Consider the following 25,696-nt stretch of genomic DNA (forward strand, 5'->3'; position numbering starts at 1 on the left):
TCCATAAAGAATGCCATTGGTAGTGTGATAGAAATAGCACTGAATCAATAAGTTGCTTTTGGCAGTATGACCATTTTAATGATATTGATTCTTCCTATCCATGAGCATGGAAAGCTTTTCCATTTATTTGTATCATCTCTGATTTGTCTAAGCAGTGTTTTGTAATTATCATTGTAGAGATTGTTCACCCCCGTTTAGCTGTATTCCTAGGTATTTTATTCTTTTTGTGCAATCATGAATGGGATTGCATTCCTGATTGGCTCTCAGCTTGGCTGTTGTTGGTGTACAGGAATGCTAGTGATTTTTGTACATTGACTTTGTATCTTAAAACTTTGCTAAAGTTAACAGCTGAAGGAGCTTTTCGGATTGAGACTCTGGGGGTTTTCTAAACATACAATCATGTCGATTGCAAACAGGAATAGTTTTACTTCCTCTCCTCCTATTTGGATACCGTTTCTTTTTCTTTCCCTCTTCCCTCTTCTCTCTCCTCTTTCTCTCTCTCTCTCTTTCTTTCTCTTGCCTAACTACTCTGGCCAGGACTTCTAATACTGTGTTGAATAGGAGTGGTGAGAGAGGGTATCATTGTCTTGTGCTGGTTTTCAAGGAGAATGCTTCCATAATTTGCCCATTCAGTATGATGTTGGCTGTGGGTCTGCCACAGATGGTTCTTACATTTTGTAGCATATTTCTTCAATACTTAGTTTATTGAGTTTTTAATATAAAGGGATATTGAATTTTGTCAAAAGCCTTTTCTACATCTACTGAGATAAACGTGGTTTTTCTCTTTAGTCCTGTTTATGTGATGAATCGCATTTATTGATTTGCACATGTTGAACCAACCTTGCATCCCAGAGATAAAACCTACATGATCATGGTAGATTAGGTTTTTGATGTGCTACTGGATTCAGTCTGCAAGTATTTTGTTGAGGATTTCTGCATCAATGATCATCAAAGATATTGGCCTAAAGTTTTCATTGTTGTGTCTCTGCCAGGTTTTGTTATCAGGACAACGCTAGCTTCACAGAATGATTTGGGAAGGATTTTCTGCTCCTCTATTTTTTGTAATAGTTTATGTAGAAACAGTACCAGCTCTTCTTTCAACATTTGGTAGAATTTGGCTGTAAATCCATCTGGTCCTAAGCTTTCTTTGGTTGGCAGATATTTACTACTGCCTCAATTTCAGAACTCATTATTGGTCTGTACAGGGTATCAACTTCTTCCTGGTTCTGTCTTGGGAAGGTGTATGTGTCCAGAAATTTATCTATCTCTTCTAGCTTTGTTTGTATGCAGAAAGGTGTTCATAGTTGTCTGTGATGGTTGTTTGTATTTCTGTGGGGTCAGTGGTAACATCCTCTCTGTCATTTCTAATTGTGTTTATTTGGATTTTCGCATTTTTCTTCATTAGTCTATCTAATGGCCTACAAATTTTCCCAAAAATGCAACTCCTGTATTAGTTAATCTTTTGAATAGCTGTTCATGTTTTGATCTCCCTCTGTTCAGCTCTAATGCTAGCTTTGGGTTGGTTTTCTCTTGGTCCTCTAATTCTTTTAGTTGTGCTGCTAGGTTGTTAATTTGAGATCTTTTTAACTCTTTGATGTGGGCATTTGGTGCTATATATTTCCTTCATAACATTACCTTAGCTGTGTCCCAGAGATTCTGGTATGTTGTATCTTTGTTCTCTTAGTTTCAAATAACTTCTTGATATCTGCCTTAATTTCATTATTTACTCAAAAGTCATTCAGGAGCAGGTTAACTTCCATGTAATTGCATGGTTTTGAGCAACTATATTTTTAGTCTTGATTTCAACTTTTATTGTGCTGTGTGTTTGGTATTTCAGTTATTTTGCAGTTGCTGAGGATTGTTTTATGTCTGATTGTGTGGTCAATTTCAGAGTATGTGCCATGCAGCAATGAGAAAAATGTATATTCTGTTGTTTTTGGATGAAGAGTTCTGTAGAGGTCTATCAGATCCATCTGGTCCAATGTTAAGTTCAGGTCCTGAATATCTTTGCTAACTTTCTTCCTTGATGATTTAATACTGTCAGCGGAATGTGGAAGTCTCCCACTATTATTTTGTGGGAGTGTAAGTCTCTTTGTAGGTCTCTAAGAACTTGCTTTATAAATCTGGGTGCTCCTATGTTGGGTGCATATATATTTAGGATAGTTAGGTTTTCTTATTGAATTGAACCCTTTACCACCATGTAATACCTTGTCTTTTTTGATTTTTGTTGGTTTAAAATCTGTTTTATCTGAAATTAGGATTGCAACCCCGGCAGTTTTCTGATTTCCATTTGCTTGGCAGACGTTCCTCCATCCATTTTGAGCCTATGGGTGTCATCACATATGAGACAGGTTTCTCAAAGACAGCATATCATTGGGTCTTGCTTTTTCATCCAGCTTACCATTCTGTGCCTTTTAAATGGGGGCACTTGGCCCATTTATATTCAAGGTCAGTATTAATATGTGTGGATTTGATCCTGTCATTGTGTTGTTAGCTGGTTATTAGGCTGGCTTGTTTGTGTGGTTGCTTTATAGTGTGGCTAATCTGTGTACTTAAGTGTGTTTTCGTATTGGCTGGTAACTATCTTTTTTTTTTATGCTCTCTCTCAGCAGAATCATGGTAACCATCTTTCCATATTTAGTGTTCCTGTCAAGATCTCTTGTAAGATGGGTCTCCATTTTACAAGCATTTGCTTATCTAAAACTCCCTCAGCATTTGCTTATCTAAAAAGGATCTTATTTCTCCTTTGTTGAGGAAGGTTTGGCTGGATATGAAATTCTCTGTTGAAGATTTTCTTAAGAATGTTGATTACAGGTCCCCAGTCTCTTCTGGCTTGAAGGGTTCCTGCTGAGAGGTCAGCTGTTAGCCTGATGGGGTTTCCTTTGTAGGTGACCTGCCCTTTCTCTCCAAGTACCTTTAATATTCTTTCATTTTGATCTTGGAAAATCTGATGATTATGTGTTTTGGGGATTATCTTCCTGTGTAGAATCTTGTTCTCTATAGTTCCTGTTGGAAGTTTTCTTGGACAATATCCTGAAATGTGTTTTCTAAGTTGTTTGCTTTCTCCCCAACCCTTTCAGGGATGCCAATGATTTGTAGATTTGGCCTCTTTACATAATCTCATATTTCTTGGAGGTTTTGTTCATTCTTTTCTATTCTTTTTTATTTTTGTCTGACTGTCTTATTCCAAAGAGCCAGTATTCAAGTTCTAAGATTATTCAGCTTGGTCTCTCTCCTGCTGTTAATACTTGTGATTGCATTGTGACATTCTTATAGTGTGTTTTTCAGCTCTATCAGATCAGTGAGGTTCTTTTTTATACTGGCTATTTCATATGTCAGTGCCTGTATCATTTTATTGTGATTCTTAGTTTCCTTGGATTGGGTTTTGCCATTCTCCTGAATCTTGATGATCTTCATGCCTATCCATATTCCGAATTCTATTTGTGTCACTTCAGCCAACTCAGCCTGATTAAGAACCCTTGTTGGAGAACTAGTGGCCATGTGAGTTGACACTCTGACCATCTGAGTTGCTAGAGTTCTTCAGTTGATTCCTTCTGTTTGATGGTTCCATCTCTGCTTGGGGGCGTTCCTTTAACTGCTGGGCTGCCTCTGATTGAAGTGGTCAGCCAAGGTCAGGGTAGTTATGCTAGAGTTCCAGGTTGGATGACCCTGCCCAAGGAGGACAAGTGAGGACTGGGACTTGCATGGAGAACAGTCTGGCAACTTTTCTGAGGTGGGTGTTTTGTGTTGGGCATCCGTACCAGCCCCTGGTCCCTGCAGACTCTCCAGAGCCTGGAGACAGTAAGGGTGAGGGTTACAAGACAGCAAAGATGGCAACCCATCCCTCCCACTAGGAGCTCTGTCCCAGATAGTAACAGAGCTGCTACTGGCTTGATGGCCCTGGTGGGGATGGCTGGAGATCCAGGTTGGAAGGACCTGCTCAGTGACGAGATACAGAATCAGGGACCCATATAACAGTCTGGCCACTTTTCCATAGGGCTGCTGCAGTGTGCTGCGGGTCCGCTCCAATCCCTTTTCATCTTGAATTTTCCAGTACCTGAAGATATCAACAAGGAAGTCTGTGAAACAGCAAAGATGGAGGACTGCCCTTCTCTCTGGGAGCTCTGTCCCAGGGAGGCACAAACCTGTTGCCGGCAGAACACACTAACAGGAGGTGGCTGGAGACTTTGGTTGGGAGATCCCACCTAGTGATGAGTAACAGAATCAGGCACCCACATAAAAAAGCCATCTGGCTTTTTCCATAGGGCAGCCATGCTTTGCTAGGGGTCCACTCCAGCCCCTAGTCACCTCAGACTCTCTAAAGCCTGAAGACAACAGCTAAGGTTGCTAAACAGCAGAAGTGGTGGCCCACCCCTCTCTTTGGGTGCTCTGTTCCAGGGAGGTTTGAAACTGCTGCCAGTCAAAAAACACTGGTGCACATGGCTGGAAACCCTGGTCAAAAGGCCCTGTCCACTGAGGAGGAATGGGATTAGGGACTCATGTGAAAAAGCAGTCTGGCCACTTTTTCACAGAGCAGTTGTGCTGTGATGGGGGTCTTCTCAAGAGTTGCTTCGGACTCTCCAGATCCCAAAGGCAAAGAGCTAAAGCTACAAAACAGCAAAGCTGGCAGCCCATCCCTCTCTCTGGGAGATCCATTCCAGGGAGGTTTGAAACTGCTGCTGGCCAGAAAACACTGGTGGAGGTATGGTTGTAGACCTGTCGGGAGATTCCACCCAGTGAGGAGAAACGAGATCCAGGAGCCATATGAGAAAGCAGCCTGGCCACTTCTCCTTAGAGCTGTGCACCAGGGGACCACTCCAGTCCCTAACCATCTCAGACTCCCTAGAGCCCAAAGGCAACAACGGCTAAGAATGTGAAACATCAAAGATGATAGCCGATCCCTCCCCCTGGGAACTCTGTCCCAGGGAGGCTTGGAACCACTGCCAGGTGGAAAACAACAAGAGTGACTAGTGACCCTGGTCGGGAGGTCCCCCACTCATTGAGAAGCAGGGTCCGGGACCTGCATAAAACAGCAGTCTGGGTGCTTTTCCATCGGGTGGCTGCACTGAAGGCAACAATAGCTAAGGCTACAAAACAGCAAAGATGGCAGCCCATCCCTCCCTCTGGGAGCTCCTTCTCAGAGAGGTGTAACACTGCTACCAGTGGCTGGCTAGAGTTCCAAACCAGTGGGTCTTATCCTGCAAGGTGCCATGGTAGTGGGGCCTGCAGACTATCACTGCTGTATCCCTTGGATTCAGCCTCTTTCCTAGCGGTATGTGCAGGGGTCTAACAACCCGCTTGGCTGGAGTTGCAGTTGCTTTTGATGGGAAACCTGGGTATCTAAAGCTCCCAGGGCTCTATGTGTATCTGAGCGGCTGCATTGCTGAGACTCCACGTAATTCTGTGTATCAGGCTGTAGACCCTGGTGGAGTGGGCTCACAAGGGGGTTTCTTGATCCATGGGTTGCAAAGATCCAAGGAGAAGTGTGGGTCGCTGGGGTCACTCACTCACTCACCACTTCCCTGGGAAGAGGAGGCTCCCCTGGCTCTGTGTCACTCCCAAGTGGGTGATTGTCCTGCTTACTTTTCTCCATTCTTTCTAGGTCAAGTTGTTTTCTTGATGAATCCCAATGCGTGTACCTGGATGCTTCAGTTGAAGGTGCTATATTTACTTACTCCTTCTATTTCTCTCCATGAAAATGGCACACACTAGCTGCTTCTAGTTGGCCATCTTGGCCAGCCACCCCCTACATTTCTTTTTCTTGCCTTATTATACCAGCTAGAACCTCCGATAAAATATTAAACAAAATGGTGATAGTAGACATCTGTTCCTGACCTTGGGTAAGTAAGGGGAAGCAGTCAATATTTTTAATCAGTAAGTATGATGTTAGCTGCAGAATTTTTGTAGATACCATTTATAAGATTGAAAATTCCCTTCTGTTCCTAGTTTGGCAAAAGTTTTTATCATGAATGGGTGCTGAATGTTGTCAAATTATGTTTCTGTGTCTCTTAAGAGGATCACAATAGTTTTCCTTCTTTGTTCTGTTAGGGTGTTGAATTACATTGAACAATTTTGCACGTTAAGCCACCTGTATTCCTAGAATAAACCCTAAATGCTCATGATATATTATCATTTTTCTGTATCACTAAATTCAGTTTGCTAATATTTAAGATTTTTATATCTATGTTTATAATGCAATTTTTCTTTTCTTATATTGATTGTATCAAGTTCTAACCTCGTAAGTGGAGATGTGTTTCCTCCTTTTCTATTATCTGGAAGAGTTTGTGTTAAGATTAGTATTAATTCTTCCTTAAGTATTTGGAATAATTTACCAGTGAAGCCAAATGAGGCATTTCTTTGTGGAAGGTTTTTAACTGAAGATTTCATTTCTTTAATAGATACAGGACTATCCAAATGACCTAATTCTTCTTATATTAGGTTTAAGATGTTCTTAAAGAAATGTATTCATTTATTCTAAATTGCATGATTAATTAGCATAACAGTTTTTATACCATTCCTTTTGTTTTAATATCTATATGCAGATAGTTAATATCTACAGGTAGATATCACTTCTTTCATTCACTATATTGTTCATTTGTGGCTCTAAATCTCATCTCATCTACTTTGTGGGGAGTCTGAGGACAATTAGTCTTTCCAATGTTTTATCAATTTCATAATCTTTTTAAAACCAACTCTTGGCATTTCTATTTTCCTCACCGTACATCTTCTGTCTCTGTCACTGATTTCTGCTCGTCTCTTGATGATGGCGACATTGTCTGCTATTAAATCTATCCATTGAGTTAAGTATTGTTATTGTGTTTTTTTAGCTCTAAACTCATCCTTTTTAGTGCTGATCTGTAACCTGGACTATGAAAACGTGGTTTCCCTGACTCCTATTCTGCCCCTCTACACAACAGCCGGAAATTCGTCAAAAATGTAATTCAGATATCATTTCTCAATTCAAAAACCTCCAGTGTGTTCCTACCTTAACTGAGAATAAAAGCTGAAGTCATGGCATAATTTGGCCTCCTACTATACTTCTCTCTATTCTAGCTTCCTGGGCCTCCTGTGTTCTTTCAACATACCAAGCAGATTCCTGCCTCTCTTGTACTTGCTATTCCCTCTGTTTGGAACACGCTTACCTTACATATAACAATGTGGCATCCTCCCTCTTTTCCTTCAGTCTCTGCTCAAATGTTACCTTACCAGAGAAGCCCTGCCTGACCGCCTACATAAAATAGCACCCCCTACTCCTGTCAATTTTCCTTTTTTTTTTTTTGACATGGAGTCTTCCTCTGTTGCCCAGGCTAGAATGCACTGCCACCATCTCAGCTCACTGCAACCTCTGCCTCCAGAGTTCAAGCAATTCTCCCTGCCTTAGCCCCCTGAGTAACTGGGATTACAGGCGCCTGCCACCATGCCTGGCTAATTTTTGTAGTTTTAGTAGAGATGGGGTTTCCTCATGTTGGCCAGGCTGGTCTCAAACTCCTGACCTCAGGTGATCCGTCCGCCTTGGCCTCCCAAAGTGTTGGGATTACAGGTGTGAGCCACCACGCCCAGCCTACTCCTGTCAATTTTCCTCTTAGTACTCACCTCCACCTGATAGTATTTCTTTCTTTATTCTATGTCTCCTAACCAACTACAATGTAAACGCCTCGGTGCAGGGTCTTTGTTTACTTCTGTATTCCAGTGAATGAGTAAGTACCTGATACATAATAGATGCTTAACAGATCTATCGAGTAAATTGGATAAATGAATACAGATAAACCTTGTAGGGAAGACAGTCTGACCAAGGCTGTTAGTAATAGGAATGAAAATAAATGGGGTGGGGGAAAATTTGAGAGGCATCATAAAGGAAGAATTCATAGGCTTTATGAGTTCTTATTTTAGGTTGAATAGTGTCTCCCAAAAATTCATGGGCACCCAGAACCTTAGAATGTGACTGTGGTATAATAAGAAATATATTTGGTCTTTGTCCCCAATTCCTGGTACAGAGCTGCTAAGACCTGTGGAATTTGTAAGTGATAGGAGTGTTTTTGTTTAATTCATAACAAGTCCCTTTCAATCATACCTGAGTTGATGTTAATGAGGTAACTTAAAGTTGAGGCCCCTAGACAGCCTAAGGATGGAGGCTGGTCACCAGAAAGACCAAGTGATTAGATGGTGAATGCTTTCAGGTTCACTCCCCTGACCCGTATGAAGGGGTGGGGGCTGGAGATTGTGCTCTACAAAAACTCTTCAACAACGAGATTTTGAGAGCTTCCAGGCTGGTGACCACATTGACTTGCTGGGAGGGTGGCTCACACAGAGAGGGCATGGAGGCTTTACACCCCGACCCCCAACACCTTGCCCAATGCATTTCTCCTATTTGGCTATTCCTGACTTTTATCCTTTACAATAAACTGGTAAATATAGTGTTTTCCTGAATTTTGTGAGCCATTCTAGCAAACTATTAAACTGAAGGAGGGGGTCATGGGAATCCCTAAGTTAGTCAGTCAGAATATAGGTGACTCAGACTTGCAGCTGGTGTCTGCAGTTGGGGCAGTCTTGTGGGACTGAGCCCTTTAACTTGTGGGATCTGACTCTAACTCCACGTAGTTAGTTTCAGAATTGAATTTCTGGACACCTGGTTGGTATCCAGAGAACAGAGAAATGATCGCTGGCATTGGAAAAGACCCTAGAGTAATCTTATTTGGAAATAGGGTCTACAAATGTAATCAAGTTAAGATGAAGTTAGATTGGATTACAGTGGGCCCTAAATCCACTATGGCTGGTGTACTTACATAAGAGGAGTGAAATCTGGACACAGAGCTACAGCTACACAGGGAGACCATCATGTAAAGACAAGGCAGAGACTGGAGAGATGTGTCCGTCTAAAACCTAAGGAACCCCAAGGATTACCAGCAACTACCAGAAGCTAGACAAGTGGCATGAAAAAAGATCCTCCTCCAGAGCCTTTTGAAGAAGAATGCTTCTGCTGGCACTCTGACTGTAGATTTCTAGGCTCCAGAACTGTGAGAGAATAAGCTTCTGTTGTTTTAAGCCACAAGGTTTGTGGTAATTTGTCACAGCAGCCCTAGGAAACTAATATAGTGCCTGACTAAATTTGGAGATAAGGCAGACCTCAGGATGAATCACAGGTTTGAAGCCTAAGTGACTGCAAGAATAACTTCTACTGAAAGAAATGGAAAGTCCAGAGGGAAAATTAGTGGAAAGGAATGATTCTAATTTTTACTTGAGTGGTCCAACACAATCACAGTATAGTCAAATGGATGCCTTAGTGTTATAAACATTATGACACAAAGGACTAATAGAACAATTTAAAAAATATAGGTGTAAGAATTAAGGCTGGGATTCCCCTTTTACCACCTTCTAGTCAAATCCAATTAACTTTTTTTCAATGATTATGTTAATGACCATTTATCTTTGATACCTTTCTTTACCTTTGGTTCCCATAACATCACAATATAGCTTCTACCTCTGTTCACCACCACACCTAGCTCCTCGTTCTAAGTAAATTTACTATTCTTCAGCGATCTGCAAAATCTTGAGTTTCTATTTCTCTAATTTGAATTATTCATCTCTGAAATTCACATTCTACTATTTCTAGTTACCTATATAATATCTTAAGACTCTACATCATGTCTACATGGAGGCACTGCCATCGTTTCCTATCTGACATATGTTTCATATCTTTCTACTCAACTGACGTTCTTCAATCCATTATAGTAACTCCACTTACGTCTTCTCACAGCTAAAATACTTCATAGTTTTCTTTCTTATTTACCAATATATTCTGCAATTATTTTTTCCTTTGGAATACCTCTGGCAGTCACCTTTCACCTTCATTCCTATATTCCAAGTCCCAATTTTAGACTTCTTACCTCACTTTAAGTTTACTATAGCATCTTCCTAACTGGTCTCCTTGTCTTCAGATTTTTTTCTATCTAGCACAGTGGTTCTCAAATTTTAGAGTCTGCATAAATCACCCAGGAGTGACTAGTGGGATTATTTAAGTGTTTCTTGCATGTTATCTTATTTCTCCAACAAGATTATATAGTTATCAAAACCAAGGAGTAATCACGGCTTCTATTTCCCCCCAGTGTATAGCATAATCTAGGCCACACAACATATTCAATCAGATATTTTGCAACTTCAAGACTATGATTCATCTCTTTTTTGAAAACATCCATAATAGTATCTGACCAAGAAGCATTTCAGAGACATATACCTTAGAATAAAAATAACAAGTTGTCATTCCAGGTTCCTCAAGAAAAAAGAAAAACCCAACTCACTGTGCTTGCTTCAAGAGATCTCTCTTCAGTGGGGATAGGGGAAATACATTCTCTCTGTATGTATCAATCATAGAAGGGCATCCCAACTCAAGATCCTGGTCAAACTTTTCCAAACAAATCAATACAACAAAACATCATTTACATAAAGACTACTTAAAAAGAGCAGAAATGACAATCTCTGTGCTTAGGAGCTTGGAGCTCTGAGTAAACACAGACGGCAGTGAGCCATCTTATCCAGCCTGAGGGAAAAAAGAACTTTTCACAGGAAAGCAACTCTAAAGGATTATTTCTGCCCTGGGTATCATAATTTGTGACTTTTGTTAAGTCTTATGGCAAAAAATGTTATGACTTTTGGCATTAAAGAACCTAAAAAGTCTGTTGCACTCTTATGAATTATATTTATGTAATCTGATAGCTAAAATTGTCAAATAGAAGCATTATCTTTAACTTGAATGGGAAAAGGGTATGAGTTAAATTAATTTACAGTGATTATTCTTACATACGAAACGACTCATATGGACCATAGCTATATTAAGCAAAAAACTGTAAAGTATTTGGAATCAAAGAAAGCAGGAAATTAAAGCCTAACAGAGCAGTGGAAAGAGCACCAGACTGAGAACAGAAACATGCAGATTTCAGTCAACTTTTGATTCTTACTTGTTAAGTAATCTTGGGTACCTCCTCTCTTCGTTTGCTAACTTGTAAAAGCTATCTGAATGCTAAGATCCCTTCCAGTCCTAAAATTATATACAGTTATATACTTTTTAATTGCATTTCTAAGTTACACATGATGTTTTTCTATTTTAATTGATGTTAACTTGTAAGCTCCTAGGGCAGTGTCCCACGTAGTATGACAACTCTAGGTCATAATCATTCACTGAATTGACCTTAACAATTTCACTATGACTTAAATCGCAATCCACAGACCACATTTTAAAAAGTAAAATGACTATTTACTATTTTCACACTCATCATCTGGCAGACATTTCAGTAGGAAAAAAAACTCATCCTGTTGCAATACTAATGAAATGTTACTTTGTAGTGTTTTTGGGTTTAATTTTTTTTTTCTTTTTTTTTCCCTGAGATAGGGTCTTGCTGTGTCACCCAGGCTGGAGGGCTGGTGCCATCACAGCTCTCTGCAATCTTGAACTCCTGGGCTCAAGTGATCCTCCCACCTCAGCCTTCCAAATAGCTGGGACTATAGGCATGTGCCACCATGCACAGTTTTTTCATTTTTTGTAGAGATGGGGTCTGGCTATATTTTGTAGATTTTTAAAAATATCACCTCCTCCCCTCCTTCTGGTATACTTATGATTAGTTGATAATCTCACCACTGGGTGTCACTTTTGCTTCAAAAGAATTCAACCCAAACTAACCTCAATAATTAGAATTTGATCTGTAAGATACTTATCCCTAAAGTCTCAAAATTTAGCTCTTACAATTTCTTGCTGTAACATGGCTTCAGATGTTTCTAGGCTTCAAACAGTGCAAACAAAAATCAGCAGGATTTCTGAGATCATAGGTCATAAAACAATCCTCTGAAATCCCATTAATATCCATACACTTTTCAGTACCTACATCGACAGAAAGTAAAAAAAGTGACATATACAGAAAAACAAACAAGTGTGCATATTTGGGTATAAAACACTGGGATCCCTATATAATAAATGCTGTTTTTCTAATACTACTACTTCTAGCATTATGAAAAGATAAAAGTAATATTCAGAGACCAAGAAAGTAGAGAAGTAATGACTTTTAGACTACTTATGTTGTCACTCCAACTGTCAGCAACATTTGGCAGTGATATCCAATTACATAAAAAGGGATCTAGGAACTGACGTGTGATTTTTCAAATTCAGAATAAGTGAAGGATCTAGAGTTATTTTCTCTTACCTAAATATGAACAGTTAACCTTTCCAATAAACAAACAGATATTAAGATAATGGTTACTGCATCTAGAAGTATTTTCCTCTCATCTCAGATCTTCTCTCCTCTCCACAACAAATGCTACTACTAAAGGAATTTATCAAATGGAGACAACTCAAATCATTTCTGGGACTTTACATATAACACACACACACACACTTTATCATGTCCCTCCTCTTCCTCTAATCCTGTTGAAAAGATTACCATGTCCTTCTCCTCCCTTAATCACTGCCATGAGTCATGGTTACTAATGGGACCTGTTACATTCCTTGGGTTTGCTGAAATAGAAAAAAGTTGTAAGCCACTGACTTAGAAGATCCATCTAGATACATTATTTCCATGATGCCCTAGACTGTTTCCAAGAAAACAAAGTTAGGTTCTGGAGAAAAGTATGCCTGCAAAAGGTAAAACTTAAAAAGGATCAATGCTGTGGGAACTACTGTGGCGGTTTCAGAAGCCAAGAGAGTCCCAGTTCCTCCTACTGGAGCAAAGAAATACTTGCTCTTGTATTTCTGAATTGGAAACAAAAAAGCCTTTTAACCACAAAAGTGATAAAACAGACATTAGGCATAAATGAAACAATCTTAATCACACTATAATTGAACTGGAGAATGTGTAAAATATGACTTCCATGGGTTGGCCTGGAAACTATCCCTCTGAAAAACACCTTCTGTGTGGAAAAATGCATGTCAACTCAAAACAATTGACTTACACACAAAATTTAGAAACAAACCTGCTGGACAGTCTGGATTTTCCCAATGTATTTCTGCAAGGTTGACAGCAAAATGTCATGCTTATATATTAAATTAAACATATCACTAAAATCTCAGATTCAACTATATATTTATTCTCCTATAAGAGTTTATTAAGATGGACGGGGTGGCTCATGCCTATAATCCCAGCACTTTGGGAGGCTGAGGTGGGAGGACCACTAGAGGTCAGGAGTTTGAGACCAGCCTGGCAAACATGGGAAACCCTATCTCTACTAAAAATACAAAAATTAGCTGGGCATGGTGGCATGTGCCTATAATCCCAGCTATTCGAAGGCTGAGGTACGAGAATCGCTTGAATCCAGGGGATGGAGGTTGCAGTGAGCTGAGATCGCACCACTGCAATCCATTCTGGGCCATGGAGTCAGACTCTTAAAAATGAAAAGAAAAAAGGGATTTAATTATATTTTACTCCACAGAAATCACTTTTTATTTTATTTTTTTGAGACAGGGTCTTGCTCTGTCACCCAGGTTGGTGTGCAGTGGCACAATCTTGACTCACTGTAAGCTACGCCTCCCAGGTTCATGCCATTGTCCTGCCTCAGCCTCCAGAGTAGCTGGGGCTACAGGTGCTCGCCACTACATCTGGCTAATTTTTTTGTATTTTTGTAGTAGAGATGGGGTTTCACCACGTTAGCCAGGATGGTCTCAATCTCCTGACCTCGTAATCCGTCCGCTTCTGCCTCCCAAAGTGTTGGGCTTACAGGTGTGAACCACCGTGCCCGGCCAGAAATCACTTTAATAAGAACCACTTGCCTTTTTCTGGGCAATTGCAGCTCGCTGAAGTTTCTCCTTAGCTTGATTACACTTTTCTTCTCTCTCTGTGATACGCTCATGAAGCTTGTGCTTTTCTTCCAACCACTGTATCTGTTTCTGTTCCAATGTCCTGTCAGAAGAATGTATGTAAAACATGGAAGCTAAATAAGTTCTTAGGATTAAATAGGATTAAATATCACAAGTATAAGCAAACTCACTACCTGCCTGACCACATTTTTAATTATCCAACTGCAGGCCCTCCTGTATGGCCACTTGTTTGCAAATCCCACCATTACTGAGCACTTCCTGTGAATAAGGCACTGGACTTAGAACACTATGTGTATTGTATCATCTGTTCTTTAGAAAAATCCCAAGTTAGGTGTTTCTGTCACCTTTATACTTCTGTCCATTTTACAAATGAGGAAACCGAGGATTAGAGCAGTTAGCTAACTTAAGGGCTCACATCTAGTTAATGGCAAGACAAACACTTGATAACAGGTGTGAAGTATAATAACCATCAAACTACAAATATCTGTCCTCATAAATTTGGTTTAAGAAAATCAAGCCTGGTATCAAATCTTAATGCAGTATGTCTTCTGACTAGAGTAAAATGCATATGAATGATAAAATAACATCATAACAACTTATATTTTTAAAGCTATTCTGCATACTTTATATGATTTTTTTAGTATTCCTACTATAGGCAGTACAAATGAAAATAACAAACCCTGAGAAGTTAGATTACTTGCCTAAGGTCATACAAGATTTTAAGTATCTTAGCTGGAACTAAAATCACATTCCATTGACCCTTCGTACAGCTATTTTCTTATATACAATTCTATGAATATTATTTAGAAACCAATGATTAATTACTTAAATTTGCTAGCTACACTGTCATAGAATTATTAAGCTCGTTTCAATCAACCACTTGAGAAATCCAAGCACATGTTTTTGGTTTTTACAAAATAAAAGAAAAATAAGTTGGATCATCTGAAATGTCACAACATGCTATGGATATTTATCTTGCTTCCTCCCTTTTCTTGAAATTCAACCCCATATATAAAAGCATGGACAAACCTTAGAATATGTAATAATAGAAAAACTGAAGAAACACAGTTTTATGTGGCATGGTGGCCTTCAGAAGAAGAAATTTGAAAAGAATTATGTTTTGTAGATTAAAATAAAAACTTATAAGGCAAACATAAAGACAAAGCAAATACAAAATAGTACAGTATTCTACCACATCTAAACAAATGTTTCCAGAGGGTATAAGATCTTGAACATCACCACAATAATTTTATCCCTACCAGTTTTACTCCATACTATCTACTAGTAACAAATTTTAAGACCAAAAAAAAAAATAAACAAATAAATTAGCTTTTCAAAGAAAATCCAAGAGACTAGTTCTAGGAGGAATTAAGTTTTGCACATCAAAAACAAAACAAAACAAAACAAAAAACCATTCTGTTCTCTGGCATTCAGAAGAATAGATTTTTGAAGAAATGTTTTCATTTAATCAATGAATAAAAAAAGTTTTCTTTGAGGTTTTTCAGAATACTATGCTGTCAGAATTTTAATATGTCTTAATTTTACCTTTTTTAAAAGAATTTGAGTCAGTATAGGTCATTCTATAGAAACATAAAGTACATTATTACCTCAGTATACCACTGTATACTATTAAAGTGTATTTGTAACTAGTTTCTAAAATATAATCAACATTGGAATCATTACTAACATAACTATATGTTATATAGAAAAAAGAAAAAATAGTTTGTACATAAAGAGCAAACTCTACTTTTCAGCTTCTAGTTGTGCTTTTTCAGCTTGGCTTCTAAAATTTCGGCATTCTTGTTTTAATCTCTCCACCATTTCCTTCAGCATTTGGTTTGAATTCAGCAAGTCATTCTCTGACTGTGCAAGTGAGGTCACTTGGATCTGCAAACTACTGATTTGCTTAAAAGAGAAGAAAGAAGATAAAGGCCACTAAATAAATGCAGTAAGGTATGAGAGAAGCAGAAGATACTAAGCATCTCCCTTTGCAAATACTCCCTCAAGCTGGTGTGCCCTTGAAGATGCCCCCTGAAGGAAGTAACAAATAGCAGCACCTAGGAGCATTTCTTATTATAATCAGAGACTATCAAGAAGTATATTCCTCAGTCACTGAGTCCCCTCCCTCTTCTTCCCAAAATATGAAGGCCAGGAGAGGTATTGGGAATGGACAGAAAGGTTATCAGGGGGATTAGAAGTGAGATGAGGAAAGGGAATCCAGTGATTAGAGTCAGTCTCCTACCACTCTAGCCTTCCCCTACCTCCTACGGAAAAAAACTGATTTTAAAAGCAAGTCAGCTGGGAAAGCAGCTAAAAAACAAATCCATCCTCCTCTTCCCACATACCCTGAGATCAGCAACCTTCTAGAAGTTCTACTCTCCAAGCAATCAAAATTGTTCAGTGTAAATATGAGAAGGATCACTCTCACATTGTTTTTAAAAGGTTTCCATTCATATGTCCAGTGCTGGGCAGAAGAAAGATGCTCTGGGAAATCAAATAAACGCTACAGATTCCTTGGCTTCTACAGCCATTTACCAAACTGCATACTGTCACTCAAAGCTTTTTTTCCATCCCAATTTACCTTTATCTGGGAGTACTTTTTCTCATGAGAAGTCTAATTAAAGATTAACAGGCTAGAAAGTTTATTCACACTCTTCTAAATTATATCTAAATAATCTTTATTTGGGACAGTTATATATACCTCCCCCACAAACTATTTTACCAATTAATAAACAATAAAAGTTCTTATTTTCCTTTCACTTCCTTTTATCTCTCTTAGCCATTTTCTGAGAGACATTTCAGAGTAAAGACAGTCAAGAGATAGGGATCAAAAGAACCTATTATGAGATTCAAGGGTAAAAAGAAACAAGATTCTTATATAATAAAGTAAATAAATGGGTAATAATCCCATTACTTCCTAATGGTAACAAAACCAATTCATATACGATTCTGAATGTCCACAGAGCAATTTTTAGCAGAATAAAACTAAATGGTATGTCTCAGATTTCTCTTTTAGAATGAATTTCTCCATGTAGAACTATTCACTATTTTTAACTGGAGTGGCAAATATTAAATCTGTATTACAGCTGCTTGAATAAGCAACCTTCAAAGAGCTTAATACCTCTCCATATGCATAGCATGACAGAAAGCCCAAATGCCAATGATACTAAATAACTTCTCTCTGGGTATCAAAGATTATGTCCATCTAGTTAAGACTTAGAAACCATAACTGCACATGAAAAGCAGTACCAACTAGCGTATGAGCATGAATTCTAAAAATGGATTCCTACTTCATAATTTATAGGGGAAAAAACAACAACAAAAAACAAAATAGAATTCAGAAAAGATCACTCCTCCACGTTTTACCCAACTTTATACAAATCTTTCCTGAACCCAAATAACTTTAATTATAAATACAAATTTCCTTCCACAAATACAAATCTTGGATTTCATAGGGCCATAGCAAAAATACCTCATGATATAAAATTACAAGTCAATCACACAAGTAACTTAAAACCTGGATATTTCTATTGAGTTTTTAAAATTCAGAATATTAAAATACTGTCCTTATAACTGTAATTTAAAAAATTATCATGGGCCACAGCATAAGTAAATATATATATATATATCTCTTAAGAATAATACCAGTTAGCAAAAGAAGCTTATTAAAGTATAGAGGTTTAAACATTTTATCTTTACATATTACCTCCAACAATATGTTACCAATTGTGGTTAGATTCTAAAAATACTGATTGCAAATCTTTTTTTAAATTTGCAAAACACAAATTTAAAGAAGCACTTGAAAAAATAAAAGGAAAATATTTGCTAAAATCATACCTGTTTTAGGTCAGAATTTTCATTTTTTTCCTTCTCTGCATTTTCAATAGTCACAATTTGTTGTTGCAGTTTTAACCTAAAAATCACAACCCAACAAAAGACATTATTAAGAATCCACGATTCATTTATTTCACTGAATTAAACAGTCATTTTATTGAATGCCTGTTGGACACCACTGTGCAAAAGCACAAATACAACCAAAGATTGAGACTTTGAGAAGCTAGGTTGTGTTCACATATAACAAAAATGTAAAACAAATTACTGTTGTTGTGATAGGAAAATCTACAAACTAGGGGCATAGAGAGGATGAGAAATCAACTATGTCCAGGGGTTCCAGGGAATGCTACATGGATAAAAACCTGACAGGTAGGATTCTGATATACATGAAGAACAGCCTGAACAAGTGGTCTTTCATGGAAAATTATAGAATGTGTTGCTAAGGCATCAGAAAGTAATCTAGTTTAGGAGAGGCCAACTTACATCCATATAGCATTTTACAATTTACAAAATTCTTTCAGACACACGCTACTTCACTTTCATTCTACAAGGCTACAGATTTAAAAGAAAACTAATACAACACACCATCCTGTATTCTATAAAATATCTTATGGAGCTTTTCATGCCTGAGATGAATGAATACTTAAACATTTGCAGACTCTTCAAAGGGAATAATACATCTACAGCCAGATCCTTAAAATGCAGAGCAGCTCTAGTGACCAAATGAGTAACCTCATGAGGAAGACATTACACTAATTAGGTTTGGCAGGATAGGCCCTGCAGCCTCCTCCCTTTCAAAACTCTCCAAACGCCTATCTCAAATACAATGCACTCAACACCTATTTATAGCTTGGTATTATTAGCATGTCTTATCTGCCCAAATAGAATGTGTTTATCTGGACAACACTCTCAAGAACCTAGGTCTGTGCTTTAAACACAATAAGGACTCAATAAACATTTGTTGGCAGACTGAATGAACCAACCCAAATCATGGATTAGCTGTTTAAATGTGTGAGATGATTGGATAATATAACATGAAAAAAACCTGAAGATAAGACTCATTGCTTCCTGAGACGTTTACATACAAATGCCAGAAACGATGAACCTAAAGAGGGCCAGTCCTTTTCCTTTTGCTCCACTGTCAGTACCAGTCACACTCTTATTTCATAATTCTAGTTACATGATTACTCTTTCAAACTTTCTGTGCACTTCCTCCATTAAATGTTTATGAATGTTACCAACTGGGTGCCCTTTTTTTTTTTTTTTTTTTTTTTTTTTAAGTAAGAGATGTGATTGCACTATATTGCCTAGGCTGGCCTCAAACTCCTTGGCTCAGGCAATCCTCCTGCCTCAGCCTCTCAGCAGGGTGGCTAACTTGGGGTTTTTAGGTTACTGACTTAGTAAAGGTTTCTTTCCACAAAATCATGAAGATGAAAACGGAAGAGAGAACACCGTGGGTCCCAGTTCAGGCCCACAGTTAGAAAACTTAGGTCCTAAGTATATCCTAGCTCCAGATGAGAATCTGGATACAATTGGTAAATTAACAAGAAACATGACCCAGTTAAGAAAGTCATGGCCTAATGCTTTCTATGTAAGTTACACAGACATGAAGAGAAACAATAGTGCCCTACATACAAAAGCTGAAGCCAAAGAAACCAACGGTAAAGAGTATCTGAAAAATCATTAAAATATGAAAGGATGGGAGAAAAACTAAATGAAATATGAACTAAGTAAAAGCACCATTGTGGTAGACTATAGAAGATGATATACAACAAGGCCTTCTTCAGTTCATTTTGTTGAAGCAGTACTGGGTTAGAATCTAAAACTAATTTTTTTTAAGGAGAAAATTAGTCCATGATTTAAGATCATTACATTTAGGATTCTACGGGATAACGGATCTTAACTTAAATAAGATAGGAATAAGACTAATGGTATTAAAGTTCAAAAAGGCAGATAATGTTTCAAAAGACAGTGCTGTAAATTTAGGAGTACAGTATCTCTTTTTATTAGGTTTTGAATACTCAAGGTGTGTCACAATAAGTCAAAAGAAAATATACCTTATAATAGACACACAAGGAACAGAAAAAAACTGCAATTAACTTTCATTAGAGGATAAGTTAAGGCTATATAAAAGAGATGCAATTTGAACTAGATCTTGAAGGAAAAATAAGAGTCCGAGATAGAGAAATTAAAGATATAGGTGACGAAGAGTGTAGAGGAAGTAGAGATATGGAATTTAAAGCACTGTTCACTTAAGAAGTAAAGGGGGAAAGGACATTTTCAAAATAGAAAGGGAGGAGAGAATGGATGAAGATACCGAAATTCTAAGATGGCAAGAAGTTGAGAAAATTCATATCCTTTGCTCATGTACAAGTAAGAACATCAGTTTCCAAGCTGAAAAGGAAGCAAGGGAGCCAGGATAATAGGCTGGAAGAAAAAGAGAAGTCCAAAGACTACCAATATCAGTATCTTCAGTGAGAGTAGCATGGATAAGAGAAAGGAAAGATATTTACATCTTTGAAGTGATCAGTTCTAGGTGACGACAAGGTCCAAGAAGTGTCTAGGTGTACAAGATGCTAAAGTAGGATAAAGATAAAAGAATGCCAGAGTGCAGACAGAATAAACTATAAGGCTAAGGTGTTGGGTAGTTCAACACTATGAATACATAGTCACTAACAATGATGACGAGAGAAACAAAACAGAAAAAAGTTGAGCCAGATATCAAAGTCCTCAGTGACTATTAAGGAATACACTGTAGGTCATTAACTGGAAGAGATAAAAGACAGGTATAAAACTGGATGCAACAAATATCAAAGAAAAAAATCACTTTAACCATACTCAAACAATGAACTGGAAGCGCAAACGGGGTTTACGAATGTTGATTTCTCTTCTTGGTCTCTTGTTGCAGGAGAGAGGAAGGAAGAGTAATTTCTACCTAAAAGGCGTTCCAGGTTATATGCCATGAGAAGAAAGCAGTTCTCAGTAGGGGGAGAGGCATTCAAAAAAATGTCGAGATTACAAAAAAAGTTATTGGTATCAGAATAGGCATTCCAAAGGCTACAGTGGAAATTGTTAAAAGTTTTAATGAGTTAATGAGTAGGTGATAGGGAGAAATCAGAAGCTGAAGGATGAGTAAGTGGGGGGAAGAGTAACTATGAGATCAAGTACTTTATACTTTTAAAGCAATTATAAAGTAGGTGAACTGGAGGGCCAAGTTACAATAGACAATGTAGTTATGAATGAGTTTAAATGGAAACTTTGGAATAACATTAAGATGGCACTATTTCAAGTTCCCTTCAAAGTACAGGGAAGTCAGCTGTAAGGATCATGGTCTAGGTCTTCTGTGGCAGGCAGCTGATATACTGATATATACTATTTCTATTTTTTTTTTTTTTTTTTGGAGATGGAGTTTCGCTCTTGTTGCCCAGGCTGGAGTGCAATGGCGTGATCTTGGCTCACCACAACCTCGGCCTCCTGGGTTCAAGTGATTCTCCTGCCTCAGCCTCCCAAGTAGCTGGGATTACAGGCATCCACCACCATGCCTGGCTAATTTTTTGTCTTTTTAGTAGAGATGGGGTTTCCCTATGTTGGTCAGGCTGGTCTTGAACTCCCGACCTCAAGTGATCTGCCCTCCTTGGCCTGCCAATATATGCTGTTTCAACATTCAGCAAATATTTATTGAGTACCTATACATGCTGAGCCCATTCTAAGTGTTGTGGATACATCAGAAAATAACAAGGACAGAATGCCTACCCTTGAGGAGTTTATACTCCAACAGTGTCGTCTGATAGAGCTTTCTTTGATGGTGGAAATATTCTATAATCTGTGCCTTCCAATATGATAGTCACTAGCAACATGTTTGTGTGACTGAGGAAACTGAATTTTAATTTTTTAAAATCCTAATTTAAATTTAGGTTTCAAGAGTCATCTGTGACTAGCAATACCATATTGGGCAGCAAAGCCTCTAACGTAACTTCTTGGCTTCATTTAACGTGAGTCTCTGTTACCGAAGGGAAGCAACATACAGGGCAAACAACAGAAGTTGTAATTGTGATTTCTCTACTGTCAAAGAGTCCTACAAGTCTCATGAGAATAGCAGTGGCCTTCTCATACCAATCTTCTGAAAGCATGGTTCTTGCTTGTGAGCACTGGAAATTGACACTGGCCATTATTAGCAAAAAGAAACTTTCCTGAAAGAGTATAAGAACCCGCTCAAAAGAGAACTAGAAAACCAGAACCAGGATACAATAATTGACAGGAGTCACAGGCAAAGACATGCCACAAGCCTGCCTGGTCCTTCAAACACTGGCACATATCCTTTCATCCCTTACTTCACAGTTTAAATTCTTGGGAGAAAACGTGTCCAATGGGCCAATATAATTCTTCTCAAGATGCAGTGTAAGTAGAAAGGTGGATATATTAATGATAGCTTTTTGGTTTTTTTTTTTTTTTTTTTTTTTTTTTTGAGACGGAGTCTCGCTCTGTCACCCAGGCTGGAGTGCAGTGGCCGGATCTCAGCTCACTGCAAGCTCCGCCTCCCGGGTTTACGCCATTCTCCTGCCTCAGCCTCCCGAGTAGCTGGGACTACAGGCGCCCGCCACCTCGCCCGGCTAAGTTTTTGTATTTTTAGTAGAGACGAGGTTTCACTGTGTTAGCCAGGATGGTCTCGATCTCCTGACCTCGTGATCCGCCCGTCTCGGCCTCCCAAAGTGCTGGGATTACAGGCTTGAGCCACCGCGCCCGGCCGGTTTTTTTTTTTTTTAAAGCAAATATCCACTACTGGCAGCAAAGAAATCCAAACTGATGAAATTTAAATGTTTATTAAAAGTTTAAGAAAAAAACAGAAAGTTCCAAATGGAAAATAATAGCCCTGGCTTTAAGCCATGCAAAAAATAAATTAAGGGGGTATTGACTACAGGATATCATAAATGTTCAGGTTCCCTTTCCTTGGTTATTACTATTTCCCCAAAAACCTCCCCCTACTTTTAATATCAAACTGCACATCATTTCCTTCCTCTTCCTTCACCCACTCCACACAGAGACATGGGCATATAATCTTGGCTGAGTCAGAGTGCCTGATACCCACAATCGCCCTGGTAGGTCCAAAGATGAGCATGTGAACCAGACCCAAACTTGTCTCTAGTTTTTTTTTTTTTTTTTTTTGACAGAATCTCACTCTGTCACCCAGGCTGGAGTGCAGTGGCACAATCTTGGCTCACTGTAACCTCCACCTCCCAGGTTCAAGCAATTCTCCTGACCTCAGCCTCCTGAGTAGCTTGGATTACAGGTGGTCATCACCACGCCCCACTAATTTTTATATTTTCAGTAGAGATGGGGTTTAACCAAGTTGGCCAGGCTGGTCTCGAATGCCTGACCTCAGGTGTTTCACCCGCCTTGGCATCCCAAAGTGCTGGTATTACAGGCGTGAGCCACCATTCCCAGCCTCGACTCTAGACTTTTTAAACTTGAGTTTGCTAACAAGAACTTTGTCCTCTTGGCTTCAACGTATGTTCCTAGCATCACATAGATAGAACAGCAGACAAAGGAGAGAGAAAATAAGAGAAGAGGAAGAAAAGAAAAGGAAGGGAAAAGTCACTATTATCTAATTACATTTGAGTTCCCAGATCCAGGTGTCCGTGAAACCAGCATAACCCTTATCTTTCCCACAATTGTGTAAATGAAGAAAGTCCCTTTTGTTGTGCTTGCATTAGTTGGAGTTGGGTTACTGTCATAACCAAAAGTTGATTACATATTCTATTATATTTAAACTCCTTTAAATTTTACATGGTCTTAATTTGCAAATTGAATAAATGTGCAGTGGAGCAGCCTTTTGAAATACAGTACTTTTACAAAAATAATTTTTTATTACTCTTGGCACTATGATAGGCTAGTGGTAAAAAAAAAAAAACTTTAATGAAGAGAAAAGACTGGTATATAATTAATAAAGGATCTGTCAAAGCAGTGATTTATATGTAATAGATTAATATTTACTTATCACAGATATATATTATTTGTAAATAAATGGGTATTTCTGCTTTGCATGATTTATACTTTCCATTTCCTTAGTAAGACCTTTTGCTCCACAGATAAGTCTCCGATCAATTGGTCTCCGGTTATCTAAATAGGAGGTGTTGCAATTATGATCATTTTAAGGAGTGATCACAACAGACCTGGTTGATGTAGCTGGACTTATAAATCAGTAAATCATAACTGTCAAGGAAAAACTACCACAATTGCAGAACATTAAAAAAAAAAAAAAAAAGTCACGCCAATCGTGTGAATTAATCCTGCTAGATTTTATGTTGGTTACTATGTCTTTTTTAAAAAATAAGTTGAGGTCATTTACATATTATAAGTGAAACTACAGAGGAATCAAAGAAAAATTATCAATGTGACTAACAGAATAGAAAATTATTCATATTTAAGAAAAGCTAAAGGAATGAAAGCTGTTTTATATAGCAAAAAAACTAAAAAACAAAACAAAACCTAAGGGTCAAGTTCATTATTGTGTTCAAGTAATGACAGAATGCTGAACATTTTATCACTATGGCAACAGAAACCCAAAGCAGGAGAAACAGGCTTAAATTCTAACAGAAAAGATTCTAACTGGCCAAATTGTGGGATTACAATAGGATAAAACATTAGAGTAGGATGCCTGGGGAGGGTCTCCCCCACTTTCTGGAGACTGTCAAAGACAGATTTAAAATCTACCTGTCCTGAATATGTCCTAAAAAATGTACCCACCTAAAAGCAAAAGGACAGACAAGATTGGTTCTTAAAATCTATTACAGATTCATGCTTTTAGAATCACGGCCACTAACACTTTAAATAAAGTTATGAAACCTAAGTAAATAGTTAAGTACACCTCTGCCTGAAGTAATTCTTCCCTAAGTAATGCAGATCAAGAACCCTGTCTCAAAACATAGCCTATCACTTAATGAACATGATTTTTAAAAGCCACTCAAACTTTATATAATTAGAGATGTCACTAAGATATTAGAATTTGAAAAGCAGACATAAAGAATTTCCAAGTGTTGAAGATAACAGCAGATGTCTAGCTCTGTGTTATCCATATAGTCTGCAAAAACAATACAGAAAAGCAAAGAGAACAAATAAAGCCACACAAAACCATACCCTTAGCATAACTGGCAGACAGAAAATGCCCAAAACCTCAAAGTACCTGTAAGTAAAATGAAGGAAAAAACACCAAATCCCAGCAAGTGATCTCTCCCATCCCTGCATGCAAATCTTTGTAGGTAAGAGCTCACTGCATGTGAATGTACTTAATTTGCCCATTAAAATAACAGGTTTAATTTATTAAAATTTGGCCCACAAAACAACACCCAATTAAATGCTATATACAAAACACACATTTAAAAAGCAAAATGATTCAGAAAATTAAAAAATAAGACAATAAAAGTATACCAGGCAAATAGAAACTACATGAAAACAGAAGTGGTGATATCAGACAAGTCAAGCAAAAAAAAAGACAAAGCACTTTTTAATGCTAAAAGCTACAATTCACCCTTAAAATAGAACTGCTATGAATATTTATATTCTGTACCAAATACCATGAAACTCACCTCTATGAAGCAAAAACTACAAGATATACAAAGAGTCACATATAGAAACACAGTAATAAAAGGAGACTTTAATATATCATTCTTTGTACAAAACAAATCAAGTGGACAAAAAATAAGCAAGTATACGGAAGACCTAAACATCACAGTTAACAAGGTAGGTCGTGTGTGTGTGTGTGTGTGTGTGTGTGTGTGTGTGTGTGTAACTTCATACTCTTTTATAAGACTCTTTCCATGTGTTTATGTAACACAATAACTGACATATACTATAGGACAAAGTGACTATAGTCCTATAGTCGCTGGGCATGTGACATGTCCAGAAAGTGAAACTTAAGAAGACACCCATTCTAAGACTCCTGCAAGTGCAGGGTCGGCACATGAGACTGTTTCCTTAAATTTTGCACCCTGGCTGCCTCACTTGCTTTACCCTAGTCTTGCCCTTGATAGATTAGGATACAAAGAAACATCAGACTGTTCCACAAAGTAG

General features: G+C 38.1%; 1 protein-coding gene across 13 annotated transcripts in view; it reads right to left on the reverse strand.

The window, feature by feature from the left end:
- Positions 1–25,696, reverse strand: part of CEP83 (centrosomal protein 83) — a 146,846-nt gene that overhangs the window by 9,765 nt on the left and 111,385 nt on the right. For all 13 annotated transcript variants that reach the window (XM_021922785.2, XM_003906963.5, XM_017946117.3 and 10 more), the window contains 3 exons: positions 17,633–17,708; positions 15,543–15,700; positions 13,748–13,877 (listed from right to left, as the gene is read on the reverse strand). In XM_021922785.2, the coding sequence (XP_021778477.2) occupies positions 13,748–13,877; positions 15,543–15,700; positions 17,633–17,708 (364 nt within the window). The remainder of the gene's footprint in view (positions 1–13,747; positions 13,878–15,542; positions 15,701–17,632; positions 17,709–25,696) is intronic.

This window comes from Papio anubis, chromosome 9, assembly GCF_008728515.1.
Source record: "Papio anubis isolate 15944 chromosome 9, Panubis1.0, whole genome shotgun sequence".
In the NCBI taxonomy this organism is placed as follows: Eukaryota; Metazoa; Chordata; class Mammalia; order Primates; family Cercopithecidae; genus Papio; species Papio anubis.